General features: G+C 37.8%; 1 protein-coding gene across 1 annotated transcript in view; it reads right to left on the reverse strand.

The window, feature by feature from the left end:
- Positions 1-8,244: 8,244 nt before the first annotated feature.
- MOGAT2 (monoacylglycerol O-acyltransferase 2) overlaps positions 8,245-16,993 on the reverse strand; it is a 48,050-nt gene continuing 39,301 nt past the window's right edge. Inside the window, exons 5-6 of the mRNA XM_051987084.1 lie at positions 15,489-15,688; positions 8,245-12,194 (exon numbers count right to left, since the gene is read on the reverse strand). Of these exons, the coding sequence (XP_051843044.1) occupies positions 12,040-12,194; positions 15,489-15,688 (355 nt within the window). The 3' untranslated portion in view covers positions 8,245-12,039. The remainder of the gene's footprint in view (positions 12,195-15,488; positions 15,689-16,993) is intronic.

A 16,993-nucleotide genomic window follows, 5' to 3' on the forward strand; every position in this document is an offset into this window, starting at 1 on the left:
AGTCTGAATTGTTATGGTAGTAAGAGACAAAATGTTGATATTATGTAATACCAAACATATATTTTATGCATTTCTAAGTTTTTAAACTGTTCCCATGTTGTCTGCTGGCCTTCATGTATTGTCTGGAACTTCTACAAAACTCCCCAAAAATTCCTTTTTAATTTCTTATGCTTAACCATACAACGTAGAAGAAACTGCGGGTCCAGTTAAAGGCATGTTGGATCAGAGGTACAAAACTACTGACAACAAAAGGCAGCTAGAGACCATAGGATAAGCCTCTGCATAAACACTATGAAAAAACCATAACTGATGAACTTGTAGTACAAGGGTTTCAGTTCCTAAATTGGTGTCAGTCCAAGCAGAAATGATAAGTTACACACAGAATAGGTAACAGATCCATAATACACACCAAGCATAAAACAAGCAAAATTATAATAAGGTGAATAAAGAGATCCATTATAGTTGTAACTTTAGGGGTTTTTCAGCAGAATCCATGATCTTCCGTAAGCACCTTTCTCCTATGCATTTGTGCATGGATTAGGGCAGGTTTGAGGAGATATTTCCGTGAACTTCTCCAGGTTCTAGTTACTTGTGGAGATTTTCTAGATAATGTTGCTAAAGTACTAAGACAGTATAATTTAGCACAACGTGACAAAATTTAATCAGATTGGCCTTGCAGTAATTAGTTCATGTGGTAAATTTCCTTTCAGAACTTATAGATCCAATCCTATTAACAGCAGAATTATATGAAGAACTTGAGTTATGAACTCACAATTCATCTGAAACTTCTCTTTTGAGGATATATTCTATCTTCATATGAGCCTGAGAGAATGAGATATTTCACTGACCTGATCTTATACATGAATATATAACTATCCTCCAAAATCTATTAAAAAAAATAAGAGGGGAATAGGAGAAAGTGGTTATAGAAGGATATGTAGGGGCAGCGAGGTGGTGCAGTGGATAGAACACCAGCCCCAAAGTCAGGAGGATCTGAGTTCAGATCTGGACTAGCTGTGTGATCCTGGGCAAGTCACTTAACTTCAATTGCCTTAGGGGAAAAAAGAATATGTAGATTTATGGTCATGGGATAAGATGTGTAGATGAATAGGAATGGGATAAAAATGGAAGGAAAGGGTAGGGGGAGAAGATAAGAAAGGAATCCATGGGTGGGGGGAGGTTAAATAATAGCTAAACAAGTTAGGGAGTAAAATTAAAGGAGAAGACTTTTCAGAGATAGGAAATAAGAGATATACAGAAACACTACAAGGAACAGGAATAAAATTTATTAGAAAAAAATTAGGGCTAGTAATTATTGATCTCAAAGTCAAACTTTAAGATTCAATCAAGAGAGAAATCTATATTACACCAGTCATATTAATACTGTTTTAGATACAAGTTTACATATGTGCAAATGCATATTTATTTACTTGTATATATATGGGTATGTATGCATGTAGGTGTTTGTATGTGTATATATAGAAATATGTAGGTGGGTGGATAAGAATAAAAAAATAATGAATACATAACTATTAGCGAGCAGATGGCAAGTCTAAGAACTTATCTACTTAATTGCTTATGATATGAAGTTAAGCACAAATGCAGATTTAAAATAGTAAGATTTTTTCATACTTGCATCCCATTATAGTAACAAGAGTGTTTTAGTATTAACTTATTAGTGAATAGATTTAGCATGTAACAACAAATTTCCACTGTTTATTCACACAAGCTAGGATATTATTATTATACTTCATATGTTGCAATAAGAGTTAACAATGAGCATATAAGGACATCCTACTTACCCTTAGTTTCAAATTAAGAATAAATATGCGCTGAAGTTTCACACAAAGTGAACACATGATTGTCTCTTCAATTGTGTCCAACTCTTTATGACTCCATTTGAGGTTTTCTTGGCAGAGAAACTGTAATGATTTGCCATTTTCTTCTCCAGCTTATTTTACAAATGAGGAAACTGAGGCAAACAAGGTAAAGTGATTTGCCCAGGGTCACATAGATAGGGGAGATCTGAATTCAGGAAAATGAATCTTCTTGACCCAGCCCCTGAATTCTATCCAGAGCATCTCCTAGCTGCTACACATGTGATCATTCACTCAAAATCCAAGAAAAATACTGACTATAGGAAACCTCCGATCTGTATTGTCTGTTCGCCCCCAAAGCAAAAATGAAATAGTCTAAGGTCTATTGTAACTAAATTGGCTCAAAGATGTAACTTCAATACATACTATTTATTAATAGGTACAAATGCATAATTTTCATAAGAGCTGATCAAATAATATTTACTAGAAGCAAACTTGTAAATTCTCCCATTTCAATTGAGAGTGGTCCTAGCTTCCCAAACTTCATTACTTTAGCATTTTACAAATCACAGCTAATAGGATGTTATAACTCTGCCCAAACAGAAAATCTTAAAAATTTCACAGATAATAACAATACAAAGGTTTTATCACATTCTCTCCAAAACAGTATATTGTTATTATCAATCATTTAAGGCAAAATGTAGCTAATTAGACATTTAACAGTTTTCATGAATTTTTGACCATTTTTTTAACATGAATCAATTTATAATCTAACAACATCCAGATTAAAAGAGAAGTTACTTTTTAAATTATATAATTGTAATGCTCTCTGAGTATCATTTTTCAAGTGTTAACAGAATTTTTCTGTATTGGTCTCTAACTTTTGAAAAGCTAAAGCTGCACAAAGTAGGCCTAGAGGCAGGTTTTTAGAGATCAAGTAGCAGTTTAATTAATCATTTTCAGAGTGATGGATGCAGTTTGCAAAATGGAAACTCTACTGGGTGAGAGACCTTGCCCGTTGCAAGAAAGATAGAAATTTTACACATAAATCATAAGTGGAAAGGGATGGGGAAGATGATTACAATAGAATCATTCCCAGAGTTGGAGCAGTTTCTCAGGACCAGCCCATGAGTGGAAGATAATACAACAATTCTTGGATTGTTTCAAATCTTGAGGGGCATGACTAATCCTCCCCTACATCACAGAATCAGAGTTCTGTGACAGGAACACTTTTCTATAGCACTCGATTTGCTTCACCTATTGTACACAAGTATAGATCATCCAGCACAAGAATGTAACCATTGAATGAAGGATAATGTTAAGCTGCATTGTGGGTTTCTGACTCCCTAACCAGAAAAGGCAGCTCTGAGAAATCTAAATTATTAATATATTCATTATACATATCATAGTAATTAATATGAAAATGATAATTTCCTTTTTACATAAGTTAAGGACATTTCAGAAACAAAGGTATCTTCAAATTCCCAATACAAAAAAATTAGAAACACAATAATAATGTATATTGAATTTAAAACATGAAACACAACTTGTCACTTTTCATCAATTTAAATGAATGCATTTCTAAATTATCTTACATAGGAAATTTGATAACTTTTGGTATTATATACTGATTATATTCAAAGCCATTTTAGAATAGTTTTGATCCAGTGAAGCCTTTAACCAAACTTACTTTTGCAGTTTCTAAATATGTTGCCATAATGCCAAATACTAGTTCCAGTAAGCCCTGATTTTCTCAAATAATTTCATAATGCAAATATATTTAGACTGGCCAGTGATAGCTCTGGTTTTCTGGGTGCATATCAAGGTCTACAGAGTGGGGTAAACTGGAGATGAAGGTGGAGATGGCCTTCTATACGGCAGCCGTCTGGTTTCTCATGGGATGGGAGGGGTCAATCTGGCAATCTGGAAGAAAATGACCTCTGCTGAAGGCCTCCTCCTGATCCTGTTTCCTATAAACACTCATAAAATGTCCCTCCCTTTACGGGAAGACACACCATCCCCACCCCCTTTTGTTTTCTGATTCTTCGTTCCTAGTCCTTAAACCTTTCTCCTCAGTCTTTTTCCATCACTCCCTCCATGGAGGCAGCCAAAATCTTTACTTCTTTGTCCTCATCTTCTAAGGCCGGCATGGGGGACAAGGTGAGGAGTGTGGAGAGAGAGATGGGAGGAAGGGAAAAGAAAAGGAAGGAAGGAGAGAGAGAGAGAGACAGAGAGAGAGAGACCGAAAGACAGAGACAGAGAGAGAGACAGAGAGAGACAGAGAAGGAGGGAGCATTAGAAAGTCCTTTCCTCCATCCCCATCCCACTAATCTAGAATAGGGCTAACATAGGTTAACCTAATCTAGATTATAGTTGAAATTTTATTTACAGTAATATTTTTATAAATAATTATTTTCAATAATAATTTTCAGAAGTGGGAATGGTATTAGAGTATTGGGGTACTTAGTTTCCTCCACTGTGAAAAATGGGCTGCAAATTTACAGTATAGACTACACATCTATGTTCCATAATCTCCCCTGGGACCTCAATGTGACAAGGCAACCTTTTGACTCCTTTGTAACTGATTCACAGCACTTCACCACAACGATTTTTACAAATCTTTTCATTCTTCCACAAATCTATTATGGCTCCCCCTCTCTCACCCTCTGAGCTGCAAACCTTGCCTAGTATTTCACTGAAAAAATTGAGGTCATTTTCCAAAAACTCCCTTTTCTGTCCTCACCTCACATCACTAAGATGACATCTGACATCTCCACCTTCACAGTGTCGCACGAAAAGATGATCCCTTTCTTTGCCCTGTATTATCTCCACCTTTATAGTGTCTCATGAAAAGATGATTACTTTCTTTGCCTTGTATAAATGGACAAATGATCTCATTCCATCCTGTTTTCTGCGTTAGATGGTTTTAAAAAAAATCATTCCTGCTCTCTTGAATTTCTCCCTGTCTACTATATCCCTGCTGCCTATAAACACACCTACGTATACTCCAAACTAAAAAACAAAGCCACAAGAAAAACCCTCATTTGACCCATTTACTTCTATGCCTATTAATGTCAAGAGCACCACCAATCTTCATATATCACAGTATCCGAGGCTAGATATCACCAAATCCTCACTTTCTCTACCACCTCCTCATATCTAATCTGTTGACAAGTCCTATCACTTCTACCTTGGCAACTCCTCTCAAATTTGGCCCTTACCTTCCACTGACTCAGAGCAGATCCCCATAAAATGGACTGTTAAAATAGCCTCCTGGTTGGTCTTTTTGCCTCAAGTTTTTTTTTCCCCCTTAATCCACCCTCCACTTAGCTATCAAAGCAATCTCCCTAAAATAAAAGTCCAACCACATAACCTCCTATTCAAAAAACTCTAGTTACTTACTATTAACTCCATGATCAAACATAAAATCTGTTTTTTAAGGCCTTTCATTATATACGGCCTTTCAGAAATCCCCTGGCCCCTTCTGAATGGATGCATTTTTACTGACTACTCCAGAATTAGAATTCTTTTCTTCTTTCTCTTCTTCTCCTATATTCCCTCAATATATTCTCTCAACCCATATGCCCCAACCTGCAAGAAGCCTCTGAAATCCTCCTAATGCCTGTGCCTTCCTTCTTAATTACTCCAAGCTGGACTATAGATATCTTGTTTGTATGTAGTTGTTCTCATCTTCTCTCCCTCATAAAATTGTGTGGGTTCCTTGAAAGTAGAGACTATTTGATGCCTTTCTTTACATCTCCAGCAAGTATAGTGTCTTTCACTTAGTAGGTGTTGAATAAATACTTATTGATTTGATTGGCAGGGAATCCTAGAGCAATGAACCCAAGGTAAACCACTAGTGCAGGCAAAGGTTAGGGATTGGCAAAGGTTGCTAGCTCCTAGGGTACTTGGCCAGTCACTGTAGTGGATAAACCAATGGTGCCCTAGATCTTCCCTACACTGATTTCCCTGATTGTACTAGTGCCCGGGAAGATTTGTTTCTAGATTTCTGAGTTGAGACTGGGAAAATATTTTCCCCATGGAAAGAATGTTATCAATTGTAAAACTGAAATAGTAGTTATAGTAACCTATGAGGAGCCCTTGCAAAATCAGTTAATTCCCCAATAGCCAAGTTTAGGATTATAGCATCTTAGAGGTGAAGCAGATCAAATGGCTCTGAGATTTTCTAGTATAGAATGTCAAAACCAGAAGGGACCTTAAAAGAGAGAGGGGAAGTGACCTTATGATAGAGGATGTTATAGATGGAAGAAGGGCCCCTAAAACATAAAATATGAGAGAATCTTAGAAGGGAGCGATCTAACATATCAGTACTGGCATTCCCTCTTCCTCCTCTAGTCTATTGTCTGGAGACTTCCAATGTGAGGAGATGTTACCTTAGAATATACACTGTCATTATAGGAAAGGAACTTTAAACTTAATTGTTTTCTCCCAAATAAAAGCTGTAATTTCATTGGTAGAAGAAACTTTCAGTGAGGAAATATCTTTAGGCAAGGAGTTCCTGGCCAGGACATTTATGCCATAGGAAACAATCAATGGGGCTAAAGGGGTATGACAGCTTTAGAATTACATCAGGTAATAGTGAAAGATTCAGTTCAACTCAGTAATGCTTGTGTAGAAGAATGATGGGTTCAGTTGTTGATCCATATTTTAGGAGGGCCCTGACAAGCCATAGCATGTCCAGCAGATATGAACTAGGATGGTAAATGGACTAGAGATCAGACCACAGGAGGGATTACAAGAAAACAGCAAACAATAATTAAACATCTACTATATATGGGAGTCCCAAGATTAAAAAAAATACATTGATAGCTAAAATACATACATACGTGTGTGTGTGTGTGTGTGTGTGTGTGTGTGTGTGTGTGTGTGTAAATGACAAGGAGGAAGTTGGGATATTTAATGTGGAAGAGAGAACGAATGAATAAGCATTTATTAAACTTATCTATGTCAGGCTCTATACTAAGGGGTGGGATTTTTAAAAAACTCTGTTTAAAGGACCTTACATTTAATGGGAAAGACAAGGCATAGAAGGGAGAGATGACCAGGGAAGAGAATTTTGTTCTGGAGTAATGGGAAGGGGGTGAGTAGGTCAAGTGTGGAAAGTGCTGATCCAAGTCCAAGGGATCATGTCAGTGGAGATAGGCAGGTGAAGTATCTGAATGTCTGGATAAACTGTGAAGATAAAGACTTGAAGGGAACATGATTGACATTTTCAGGTTTCTAATTAGTGCCATAAAGGGTAGATCAGAGATCTAGTCTCCCAGAGGGATGAATGTCACCTACTGAAGGATAGTTGACCTGCCCAGAATAGATTAGTGAGGAGATAGGTAGTTAGGATCCTGCCTGCTGTCTTGTCTTCCCAACTGAATGTAAGATCCTTGAAGATAGACACTATCTTTTTGTAAGTCTTTATGTCCTTATCACTTAGCACAGTGCCTTGTCCTGAACAAATGCTTAATGATTTTTCCATTCATTCATGCATCTGGATCTCCACATCCCCCGAGTTCCTCATGACTATCTATGTGTAAACACATTACTTTATCTAGAGGGGATCTGGATTGTGAAGAGCATCCAAACACAGTAAAAGGGTAGAGCTGCAGGGGACCAAATGCCCGACTTTGCCTGTTTGGGGTCTACTAGCTCAGCTATAACCAAACATGACAGGCTCTCTCTCAGCCACTAAGCTTAGTCAAGGACAAGACGAATCTGCTGTTGAATGGCCAACGATGCACATGGCAACATCATCCACTTCTGCTTGTGTGGTTACTCTGCCCCTTCCCAGCCACACCCAGGGTCTCACAACCTCGAAGGAAATGCAGCCTCACAGATGCCATAAGATTTGTGCTCAGACATCCTTAAAGACTGAGGCTGGGGCAACCCAGCAATAAGCATAGATGGAAACGTTTTACATATTTAGCCCACAATGAGTCAGTATCAATACATTGATTATTAGCTCAGGAGAGTTCAAGCAATACAAGGCAGGTAAAATGTCAGAGTCTGATAAACCTAGTGATTACATGCTTCCCTAAAGTGGGTTGGGGGAGGGGGCTGCCACTAATTTCTATGAGCCCAATGCAAGCTTTACCTGTCTTCACCAACTTGTTTTGATCCCCCTTCCCTTAGGATCTCAGTGGGAAAGAGAGTGCTTATCCATGGGGGAGGGTCAGATACTTAAATTTTCATAAAATCTGAATGGAAGCCAACCAGCCAGAAGTGAGAAGTCATTAAAGTCTATCGGCCTTGTAGCTCAGAAAGGAGCCTTTGACACAAGCCAGCAAAGACATCCAGTGGCACAGAGAAAGACCGGTTCAGATCTGGCCTTATCTGATAAATAGTTCAATTCAATTCAGTGAACCAAGAGTATTCTGGTAAATATTCAACAATCAACTGCCCTGGGGGGAAATGATGCATACACAGCACAGTTTTATTTTAATCTGCATTATAAAGTTTGTTTCTGATTTCAAACAATTGACTCTTCAGCACGATTTCAGGTTGGGTCCAATTCTCCCCTGAACAAACCAGATATTTAAGTATCTACTGGGGATTCAAAGATATTGTCCTCACATGGGAGTCACTGGGTGAGGGGGAATCAGAAAATTGTGGAAGTTTTTCTTAGAAGTAAAATTAGGAGACGGAGGACATGGTCTTGGGCCCAACTCTCTTTTCTTTCAGCAATTTCATTCACTCTCATAATCTCAGTAATTTTATTTGTTTTTTAAATTATACATGTAAATTCATTTTTTACATATCTCCATAAGAGTCTCCTGGGAGAGAAAATTCAGAATAAAGGGAGAAAATCACGAGAAAGAAAAAACAGAAGAGGTGAAAGCATGTTTCAATTTGCACTGTCTCCAAAGTTCTCTCTGTGCATGCAAAATTGATTGAAATTACTTTGGATCACTGGATTTCTAAGAACTAAACCTATCATAGCTGACTGATCATCACATAATTTTGTTATTGCTGTACAAGCTGTTCTCCTGGTTCTGCTCACTTCACTCAGCATCAATTCATGTAAGTCTTTTTAAGCTTTTCTGAAATCAGCCTGTTCATCATTTCGTATAGAATAACAACATTTCATTTCTTTCATATACTCTTAACTTAGTCATTCCCTGATGAATGGGCATCCTCTCATTTTCCAATTCTTTGCCACCACAAAAAAAGGCTACTACAAACATTTTGTACATGTGGGTTCTTTTCCCTTTTTTATGATTTCTTTGGGACACAGACCAAGTAGAAACACTGCTGGATCAAAGGGTATGCACAGTTTTATAGCCCTTTGGGAATTGTTCGAAACTGTTCTCCAGAAAAGTTGGATCAATTCACTATTCCATCAATGATGCATTAATGTCCCAGTTTTCCCACATCCCTTTCAACATTTATCATTATCATTTCCTGTCATCTTAGCCAATCTGATGAGGTTGCTGATGAGTTGTTTTAATTTGAATTTTTCTAATCAATATTGATTTAGAGCATTTTTTCATATGACTATAAATGGCTTTAATTTCATCATCTGAAAATTGTTCATGTCTAGCTAGAGCTAGAAGGAGTCTTAGAGGCCACTGAGTCCATCCCTTTTATTTCACAAAGGGGAAACAGGCCAGATAGTCAAGAGAATTGCTCAGAATCTCATAACTATTAAGTTTCTGAGAGTCACCCAGATCTTGATTCCAAACCCATTGTTCTATCCAATATTCCATATTGCCTCTCAAAGAAACCAACTAAAAACATCTTGGGAACGTATGATTTACTTTGCTGAGTAATAATTAAGCCAAGCAATTGGGTCTGTCTCACAGCAGCAAAATTCTTAAGGAGTGAATATATAAAGTACATCATGTGAAATGCCCTTCTGGATAAATCAGTAGCCAGAATTATCAACAGTCTCAGATATGCAGATGATATCATTCTGATGGCTGAAAGTGAATAAGAATTAAGAAGCTTCTTGATGCAGATGAAAGAGGAGACTGTAAAAGCTGTCTTGAAGTTTAATATCAAAAAAACTAAGATCTTGGCAACTGATCCCATTACTTACTGGCAAACAGAGCAACAAGAAGTTGGAAGCTGTGTCAGCTTTTATATTCTTGGGCCCAAAGATTGTTGTGATACAGGAGGAGTCACCTGCCAGTGGCTGCTGAGGTCTAACTCAGACCTGTAGAATGGATCTCTTCATGTGAGAGGATGATGATGATACAAGAAGACTGAGAGGCAGTTGCTTTTCTCTGACCTCTTCCCTCTTGCCTCCAATTTTATTTTATTCCCAATCCACAAGGAACATCTGTGAAAGTAAGGGCTGCTTTGCAACTCCTTCAAATGTCATGATTCACAGCTGTGGATGCTCTCTGAGAATTGACCTGCCCCTTCACCTAGGCATGGTCCTTAAAATATCACTGTAGACAGTGACTGCAATCATGAAATTAAAATTAAAAGATGCTTGTTTCCTGGAAGGAAAGCTATGGTAAATCTGGATAGCATATTAAAAAGCAGAGATATCATCTTGCCCACAAAGATCCAAATGGTCAAAGTTATGGGTATTCCAGCAACAATGTATGGCTGTGAGAGTTGCACTATAAGGAAAGCTGAGTGCTGTAGAATCAGTGCTTTTGAATTTTGGTGCTGGAGAAGACTTCTGAGATTGCCTTTGGGTAGCAGAAATCAAATATTGAAACTGAAGCTTAAATACTGTGGTCACATAATGAGAAGACAGGACTCACTGGAAAAGACCCTGATGTTGAGAAAGATTGAAGGCAAAAGGAAAAGATGAGATGGATAGTGTCACAGAAGAAATAAATATGAACTTGAACTTTGAGACACAGTGGATGATAGAAGGCACTTGTGTTCTGTGGTTGCTGGCAACACAAAGAGCAGGACATGACTAAACAACAACAATAAAAACAACTTTTCAGCCTCTTGATGCCTAGGAATAGAGCAGCCAGTGTAGGTTCAGAAGAGAGAAGGTCCTATGGGTCAGAACTCGCTTTTTATCATTCAATGCTAGAGCTTCAGAATTAGTGAAGCAATTATCCATTCTGTAGTGATGAAACTGTGTGGCCCAGGCATCTGATTCATAGTTATAATAACTAATTTTTTTCTTCCCATTCCCATTCAATTGAAGATTTTTAAAACAAAATGTTTAATGACATTTTTGCCTTTACATTGTTTGAATTTTTCTCTGAATGCTTCTCTCTCTTTCTACCTCCCAGAGAACCATCCCATATAACAAAAGATTTCTTTTTTTAAAAAAAGAGGAAGATAAGGGGGGGAAAAGAGAAAAACCAATACTTGAAAAATTTTGACAACAGATTTGATATTTCATATCTATATGGCTTCCCTCTCTGCCAAGAACTTGGGGAAGGAATATTCTCATAACTCTTTGGGGTTGTTTATTTTTTGTAATTCTGTCAACTTTCAGTTTTGATTGGTTTGTAGTTGTTCTTTACATTCTCATTGTTGTTACTGTGAATATTGTTTTCTAGGGTCTGCTTACTTCACTCGATCAATTCATGGAGATCTTTTCATATTTCTCTGTATTCAGCACACATATAATTTCTTGTAGTACAGTAACATCCTATTACATTCATGGAACACAGTTTGTTTAGCCATTCCCTAGTAAATGGGCAGCTATTTTGTTTTTAGTTCCTAGCTGCCAAAAAAGTGCTGATAGCAATATTTTGGTATCGGGTGCCTTTCTTTTTATCAATGCCCTCCTTGCGGCACATGACCAACAGTAGAATCTCTAGAATAAAGGGCATAAACATTTTAGTCCCTTTATTTGAATGACTTCAAATTGCTTTCCAAAATAGTTGTATTGATTTGTAGTTTCCCCACCATTCCCCAATTTTCAGAACCCCTAAACTGAAGATTTCTTAACTACTTTAGATATTTTTTCACATCATGAATTATGGAGCAGTTAAGTAGATAAATGTTGTCTTTGGAGTCGAAACCTTAATTTGGATCCTGTTTCTGACATCTCAAAATTGTGTCATCTTAGAAAGTCACTTTCCATCTCTGGGGTTCTATTTCCTCATCTATAAAATAAAGGGGCTAGATTCTATATTCTCTAAATCTATGATCCTCTAAGTATGAAAAAGATGGGTGTGAATTGTTTCTTTTGTTTGCTCTGGCACCACAGTTGCTAGTTAGGGCTCCATTATTTTTTGATGTCACGCAAGGACAGGGCAGAGGGAGAGCATGGCAGGTGGTGGGCTCATCGGAACTCCAGGTGCTGCTCCGGGGGGATGTTGTATTTGGTCTTGTGGGCTTCAAAGAGGTTGCATAGTTCTGTCATGTACTGCTGGTGCAGACGGTCCACTTCCTCTTGGGATGGATTGGTATTTTGCTTCACCTTGATAGGTTTCCCCACTGAGAGAAACAAAGCAGAAGGAGAGAGTGAGAAGACCTATGTTCTTCCCTCACCCAAGAAATGGAGCTCTGGTAAATGGGCAAATTCTTGGGTCTAATCTGACACACCAACAATCATTTTCTAGCTTAGGCTAATAATATATTTGGTCTTCATTTATCTGCCTGCCAAATGGAATTCATCCAGTGATGTGCTAAGTCTGAAGCATTTCTAAGCACCATGGATGCTCACACTCTCTAGGTTAAGGCTACTGAATGCCTAGGGATTGAATGGGCATTGATATTAGGAAAAGGGGCAGCTAAGGGGCTCAGTGAATAGAGCACTGGGCCGGAATCAATCAGCAAGACTCTTCTTCTTGAGTTCAAATCTGGCTTCACTTATTTACTAATCTATGACCTTAGGCAAGTCACTTAACCCTGTTAACCTCAGTTTCCTCATCTGTAAAATGAACTGAAGAAGGAAATGGAAAATCATTCCAGTATCTTTGCCAAGAAAATTCCAAATGAGGTTACTAAGAGTTGCACATGATTGAACCGACTCAATGACTCAATAAGCAACTCAACATTTAATCCAGTAGCTTCAGGGTCAATGAAACAATTTTCCTACTGACATGAAGGCTACATATCATAACAATATATAGAGGTCATTGAATCCACTGAATCCATTGAGTCCTGTTTTATAGATGAGGAAATTGAGGTCTAGAGAAGTTAAGTAAGTTGCCTAGGCTCACAAGTATTTGAGGCAGGGTTAGAATCCAATTTTTCTGATTCCAAGGCCAGCACACTATCCACTGCTCAGGCCACTGACTCTTACAGGTAAGCTTCACTGCCTCATCTCTCCATGACACAGGGCACCATGTAAGTTTTCATGTTCTCTTCCCTCAGGTGGATCTTTCCATCCCTCTCTTTTTTAGTTCTAGATATAGTCTTCCTCCATTGGAATGTAAGCTCCTTGAGAGGAAGGGCTGTCTTCTCTGCTTTTATTTGTATTCTCAATGTTTAGTATAGTGCCTAGCAAACAATTAAGAAATGTTTTCTCTCTATCTTTGTTTCTAGTTCATGTCTCTCCATCTCCCTTTCCCTACCTAAAGTTTGCAAAGTGCTTTATTAAGAACTCACTACAACTTTGGAAGGTAGATTCTACTGTTGTATCTATTTTCCATATTAAGGTAATTGAGATGACTGGAAATTGTCATTTGCCCAGTTATACAATTATTTATTTTTGTGGCCAAATTTGAACTCAAGTCTTTCTGACTTCAGAAGCAGCACTCTGTCATCCCCCATGTGCCACCTAATCTGTCTCTGTCTCCTTCTCTCTTTCCCTCTCCTCCCTCTGTCTTCCTCTCTCTCCTCCCTCTATTTGTCTCTGTCTCTATCTCTTTTCCTCTCCTTTCTCTCTTTCTTCCCCTCTTCCCTCTATCTGTTTCTCTTTCTCTTTCCTTCTTCTCCTCCTCCCTCTCTGTCTCTTTTTCTCTCTCTGTCTTTCTATTTCTCTCCATAAGAATAATAGCTAGAATTTACATAACACTTTAAAATTTGAAAAGTGTTTTATAAATGTTCATCTTCACAGTAGTCCTGGAAAGTGGATACTATTGTTACAGCCATTTTGCATATGAGGATAATTGAGATAAACAAAGTCATCACTTGCCAAGAACCACCCAGCTATTAAGTGTCTGAAGCCAAATTTGAACTTGAGTCATTCTGATTCTAGGTCCAGCATTCTATCCGCTTTATCCCCTGCATACCATCTAATTCCACACCCTCTCTCTGTATGAGGTTGGTAGTGCAAAAATTCGTATGCTCACTTTACAAATAAGGAAATTGAGGCTCCATGATATTGACTGACTCTCTCCCAAAGTTCAGCTAATAAATGCTGAAGCCAAAAATATTAATAATGGTAATAACAATAAGGGCAGCAATAGTTTGATAGATTCTACTAAGCTAGAAAAACTTTAAATATAGATCCTCTAAGAACTAGCCTAGGGAAATGGGAAGGACCTCTCTCTAGGGCTTCTAGATTTTCAGTCACATCAACTCATTAAATATCAACTATCAAAGTATAGAAGAGCCATAATCTATGAATATTTTTGGCGGTGTAAAATTATAATGATAAAAATACTCATTGTAATGATAATAAATTACTTTGTAATATAGTAATATTTCCCTTTCCAAAAATAATTCCACTCATCAGAACCAAGCATGAAATGAATAAAACCTATGAACAGCCAAAACAACTGTCATTAATCCCAGACATTAAAATGCATGTCATTCTTTCATTAAAGAGTGCTTTAAGACTATATCTCAATACCAATTTACTTTTAATTTGCACATATTGATGGCAAAGCTTGATGAGTTTTAGTGTGCTGGAGTAGCACTGGCTTATGCCTGGCACATAGCAGGTGGTATTTATATGCTAATAATAATTATTATTATAAAAAATGATAATAATAAAAACTCACATTTGAATATATTACATTATGATCCTATAATAACTGACATCATCTAGATCTTTAAGATTTACAAAGTGCTTTCTTGTGGAAGAAGAAGGTTTATTCTGTGCTGGAGCAGAACCTAGGAATAATCAGGGAAGTACTCAGGCTAAAATACACAGCACAATGGAAAACCTGGTTGGAAGCCTGGTTCTGTCACTTAAAGAACCTGGGCCCTATAAATGTAAATGACTTAGGAAGTAAGTGACAGAACCAAAAAACAACAAAAACTAAAAAGAAATCAATAAAATAAGATGAAAGTATTAGACTAAGTGATCTAAGGAGCTATAAATCTATGATGCTTTAAGTCTAAACAGCAGATATCTATTTCTCCATATAAGGAAGAAAGAAATAACAACCTAAGCATCCAAAGTAAAATACCCATCCCTGGTAAGTTCAAGTGGAAATTGCCGGGCATGCTGCTTTGGGCTGGCTGATCCTGAAGGCTGTTCCTTCTAATTTAAATACTTCATAAGTCATTGCTTGTTGGTGCCTGACTCTTTTTCTGTTTTTCTGTTTACTGCCTGGGTGCATTTGGGAAGAATTACTTTTGCTCTTTGAGTTCAGTTTTTTCATCTATAAGATGAAAAGGTTGGATTGCATTTCCTGTAAGATTTAAGTCCTATGGTCTTAGGACAAAACATCTTTGTCTATTGGCTTCCATGGAAGAGGGTCTTGGAGACTAGCAGGGAAAGATGGCTTGCTTGGGGGCTATGCTGGATCCTAGGTAAGGATGAAGCTTGAAAAGTGGGATGCTTGGAGTCCATTCAAGGCCAGTCCCACATCCCTTGGCATCCCTGTAACTTACCAATACTAGTGATTTGCCTTCGGTAAGGAAGCAGGCCAAAATTGTACTGGAAAATCCCACGGCCATGGAAGAGCGGGAGGGAGATGCCCATGACCTTCTGCAGTTTTTCCTGGCACCAACGTAGCCAGGACCCTTGGGGATTGTCAATTTGGTCAAAGAGATCATTCTCCCCAAAGGAGAATATTGGCAACAGACTTGCCCTAGAGAGACAGGAGATGAAGCAGAGGTGAGACAAATATTAGCGTCTGAGAAGGAATCCCAAATTCAGCACCAAGGCCACTTCTCCAGGAGTTCTGATTAATGGCCATTAGAGGGTGCTATGAGGAAACCTGAGGCCACAATTCCTCATCTCATCCTTACAAGACAGGACTCAGCTCTTAATCCCTGACATTCCCTTTAGGTACCCATAGCACCCCAGGATCCCAGAGTTAGAAGATGCTTTAAAGGCCACTTTGTTCTGAACAGGAATCGGTCAATAACAACAGGCAATTTTTAAAGCACTGTGTTGGACACTGCTGATAATAATGATAATAATAAGGAAATAGCCCCTGACAAGAAGCTTACATTTTCATAAAGAGTCATAAAGGAGGGAAGGAAAAACAACATATTTATAGATAAGCAAATACAAATGTTGTGGGGGTGGAGCATACTCCATTGAGTCAGCCTGGAGCTCAGGTGAGTTCCTTTGGCTACTGCTGGGGATATGCGCTCAGTGCTGAAGGACTTGTGATGGTGTATCAATCACTTGGTCTTCACAAGGGTGACAAACTTTTAGATAACTTTGCTAAAGGCACAAATGACCTCAGATGCCTCCTTCCATCCCAAGAGAGGGAACTACAAAGAGATTGAGCACTGAGCTAGAAAGAGCAGTTGTCTGTGTCATAAAGTAAAAAAGATACAATTATCCCTTCCACATTGTGATTTTCCTCATAGTAAATTAGCATAAAAATTAAATACGAAGTTTTGGGGAGTTTTGCAGAAGAAGTAGATGACATGAGAAAGTCAGCAGGCACCATAGAAAAAGTTTAGAAATTCAGAAATGTATAAAATTATATTCATAATATTGTACAATATAGCCTATTACCAAATATTTAACTCAAATTTTACAATAAGATACTATTAACTTTCCATAAAAGAAATAGAAACAAAAAATTCAAACTTTTTCTCTGATACAAAAGAGGAGCCAAAAATTTTTGCATGGATTTTCCAGGTGTGTGTGTGGGGGGGGAGGGGGGCAATTAAACCCTAATCCCTACAATGTTGAAGGGATAAGTGTAGTAGAGGACAGGGAGTCTCCTTGTTAAAATATAATTTTTTTATGAGTAAGATGCTTTCATAAAAATCTGGAAAGTCTTCCATGAACTCAAGCAAAGTGAAATGTACTGTATATACAAAGTAATAAGTAATAGCAATGTTGTGAGATGATCAGCTGTGAATTACTTTGCTCCTTTCAGACAGACAATGATCCAAGACTATTCTGAAAGACTTATGATGAAAAATGCTAT

This window comes from Antechinus flavipes, chromosome 3 (assembly GCF_016432865.1).
Source record: "Antechinus flavipes isolate AdamAnt ecotype Samford, QLD, Australia chromosome 3, AdamAnt_v2, whole genome shotgun sequence".
Lineage (NCBI taxonomy): Eukaryota > Metazoa > Chordata > Mammalia > Dasyuromorphia > Dasyuridae > Antechinus > Antechinus flavipes.